Raw genomic sequence first — 3,233 nt, 5'->3', positions numbered from 1 at the left:
GGTACCAGGGATGAGGGACTTCAGTTATGTGGAGAGATTGGAAAAGCTGGGATTGTTCCCCTTAGAGCAGAGAAGGTTAAGAGGAGACCTAATAGAGTGTTCAAAATGATGAGGGGTTTTGATCGAGCATGTAGGGAGAAACTGTTCACTCTGGCAAGTGGGTCGGTAACCAAAGGTCACAGATTTAAAATAGTTGCTAAAAGAACTAGAGGGGAATGAGGAGAATTGTTTTCACACAGAGGGTTGTTAAGATCTGGAACGCACCATCTGAAAGGATGCTGGAATCAGGTTCCACAGGAACTTTCAAACGGTAATTGGACATGTACTTGAAGAGGACTAGTTTGCAGAGTTCTGGGGATAAAGCTGGGGTTTGGGACTAAATTGGACAGCTCTTTTAAAGAGCCGGCACAGACACGATGGGCCGAATCACCTCCTTCTGTGCTGTTAGATTTGATGATCAGTGTGAAGACGCTGGTGTCCCTTAAGGATGTTAGAGCTTTTAAAGCTCTTCCCACAGTCAGAACATTTAAAGGGTCTCTCGTCAGTGTGAACAAGCTGGTGTGACAGGAGGGTGGATGACAGAGTGAATCCCTTCCCACACACGGAGCAGGTGAACTGTTGTATCCGTGTGTTAATGGAGACACGGAATGCAGGAGTTGCTTTAACAAGTGTTTACTGAACAAAGTCCAGAGGTGAACTAACTATACAAGACACTGTACAGGCTTATATACCCGAGTGGTCACTACCGGTACCACAGTACACAGGGCTTCAAAAAAACATAGTTCCTCTTAAAGGTACATACACTACATGAACGGCCTCTCCCCAGTGTGGAGGCGCTGGTGTCTCTTCAGCTCCCCGGAGCTTTTAAAGCTCTTTCCACAGTCAGAACATTTAAAGGATCTCTCGTCAGTGTGAACAAGCTGGTGTGTCTGCAGGGTGGATGAATCAGTGAATCCCTTCCCACATTCGGGCAGATGAATATCCTCTCCACAGTGTGGAGACGCTGGTGTCTCTGCAGTTTGGATGTCTGAGTGAATCCCTTCCCACACTTGGAGCAGGTGAACGGCCTCTCCCCAGTGTGAACTCGCTGGTGTTGCTTGTGGCCCCAGAGTTTTTAAAGCTCTTTCCACAGTCAGAACATTTAAAGGGTCTCTCATCAGTGTGAACAAGCTGGTGTCTCAGCAGGTTGGATGACTCAGTAAATCCCTTCCCACATTCGGGGCAGATGAATATCCTCTACACAGTGTGGAGACGCTGGTGTCTCAGCAGGTTGGATGACTCAGTGAATCCCTTCCCACACACGGAGCAGGTGAACGGCCTCTCCCCAGTGTGGAGGCGCTGGTGTCTCTTCAGCTCCCCGGAGCTTTTAAAGCTCTTCCCACATTCAGAACATTTAAAGGATCTCTCGTCAGTGTGAACAAGCTGGTGTGTCTGCAGGGTGGATGAATCAGTGAATCCCTTCCCACATTCGGTGCAGATGAATATCCTCTCCACAGTGTGGAGACGCTGGTGTCTCTGCAGGTTGGATGTCTGAGTGAATCCCTTCCCACACACAGAGCATGTGAATGGCTTTTCAGCAGTGAGTAGTTGTTGGTGTCTCTTCAGATGCCAGGAGCTTTTAAAATTCTTCCCACAGTCAGAACAGTTAAAGGGTCTCTTGTTAGTGTGAACTCGCTGGTGTTGCTTGAGCTCCCGGGGGATTTTAAAACTCTTCCCACACTCAGAACATTTAAAGGGTCTCTCATCAGTGTGAACTTGCTGGTGTCTCTTCAGATGCCAGGAGCTTTTAAAATTCTTCCCACAGTCAGAACAGTCAAAGAGTCTCTCGTTAGTGTGAACTCGCTGGTGTTGCTTGAGATCCTGGGGGATTTTAAAAACTCTTCCCACACTCAGAACATTTAAAGGGTCTTTCGTTGGTGTGAACTTGCTGGTGTGCCTTCAGCTCCCTGGAGGTTTTAAAGCTCTTCCCACAGTAAGGACAGTTAAATGGTCTCTCATCAGTGTGAACTCGCTGGTGTCGCTTCAGATCCCCGGAGCTTTTAAAGCTCTTCCCACAGTCAGGACAGTTAAACGGCCTCTCATCAGTGTGCACTCGCTGGTGTCTCTTCAGATCCCTGGAGCTTTTAAAGCTTTTCCCACAGTCAGAACATTTAAAGGATCTCTCGTCAGTGTGAACAAGCTGGTGTGACTGCAGGCTGGATGTCTGAGCAAATCCCTTCCCACACTCGGAGCAGGTGAACGGTCTCTCCCCAGTGTGAACTCGCTGGTGTTGCTTGAGTTCCCGGGGGATTTTAAAACTCTTCCCACACTCAAAACATTTAAAGGGTCTCTCGTTAGTGTGAACTCGCTGGTGTCCCTTCAGCTCCCCAGGGCTTTTAAAATGCTTCCCACAGTCAGAACACTGAAATGGTCTCTCCCCAGTGTGAACTCGCTGGTGTCTTTGCAGGTGGGATGAAGAAACAAATCCCTTTCCACACACGGAGCAGGTGAACGGACTGTCCCTGGTGTGACTGCGCCGTTGATCTTCCAATGCAGACGGGGAACTGATCCCTTCCCACTGTCCCCACCTTTACCCGGTTTCTCCCCGGTGTGATGGTGCACGTGTCTCACCAGGTCAGGCGATCGGCTGAATCCGCGTCCACACACGGAACATGTGTGCGGTTTGTCATCGCTGCCCCCACCTTTACCCGGTTTCTCCCCGGTGTGATGGTGCACGTGTCTCACCAGGTCAGGCGATCGGCTGAATCCGCGTCCACACACGGAACATGTGTGCGGTTTGTCATCGCTGCGATCGCTGCTTTCTCCTTCCATGTGCAAAGGCTGATGATATCAGGTCCTGATGAATCGAGCAACTCGGTCAGATCTTGACGTGATGTTTGGTCTGAGCTTCCCGCCTGTAACTGCTCCACTTCAAAAACCCTGTAAATTGAGTTCAGAAAAGGATCAGAGGCAAACTTGTTTAATTTTCCCTTTACGAACCTAGTGGCAGTGAAGCTGATTTTCAGACTCCAGCGGCTACACAGGTTGGTTGAAAGGATCAGCAGTAATGGCGGCTGTAATACCCACAAGACCCCGCGCTCAGAAAGCACTCTGTTGACGCTGAGTCCCGTGCATGTGCCTCCCTCCTGCTCCACAATCGCCCACCCTGATCGGTCCACAACGCGCATGGTCAGCACACAAAATCCCGCGGTTGGAACACCAGGCGCGCATGGGTGGTGGCGGGGGGGGGAAGG

The 3,233-nt window shown here is 50.1% G+C and overlaps 1 protein-coding gene across 1 annotated transcript; it reads right to left on the bottom strand.

Annotated features, from left to right (window-relative positions):
- Window positions 1-656: 656 nt before the first annotated feature.
- On the bottom strand, window positions 657-1,938 carry LOC147118614 (uncharacterized; the record flags this gene model as incomplete). The annotated part of the gene is made up of 1 exon (XM_085983946.1): window positions 657-1,938. A coding segment is annotated over one exon (702 nt), but the record flags the coding sequence as incomplete, so codon positions are not given.
- Window positions 1,939-3,233: the final 1,295 nt, after the last annotated feature.

This window comes from Somniosus microcephalus, chromosome 4 (genome assembly GCF_052327205.1).
Source record: "Somniosus microcephalus isolate GS21.2 chromosome 4, FLI_Smic_1.0, whole genome shotgun sequence".
NCBI lineage: Eukaryota > Metazoa > Chordata > Chondrichthyes > Squaliformes > Somniosidae > Somniosus > Somniosus microcephalus.
Note: the sequence above shows the minus strand (reverse complement) of the source record. Positions and strands in the feature narration are given on the sequence as shown.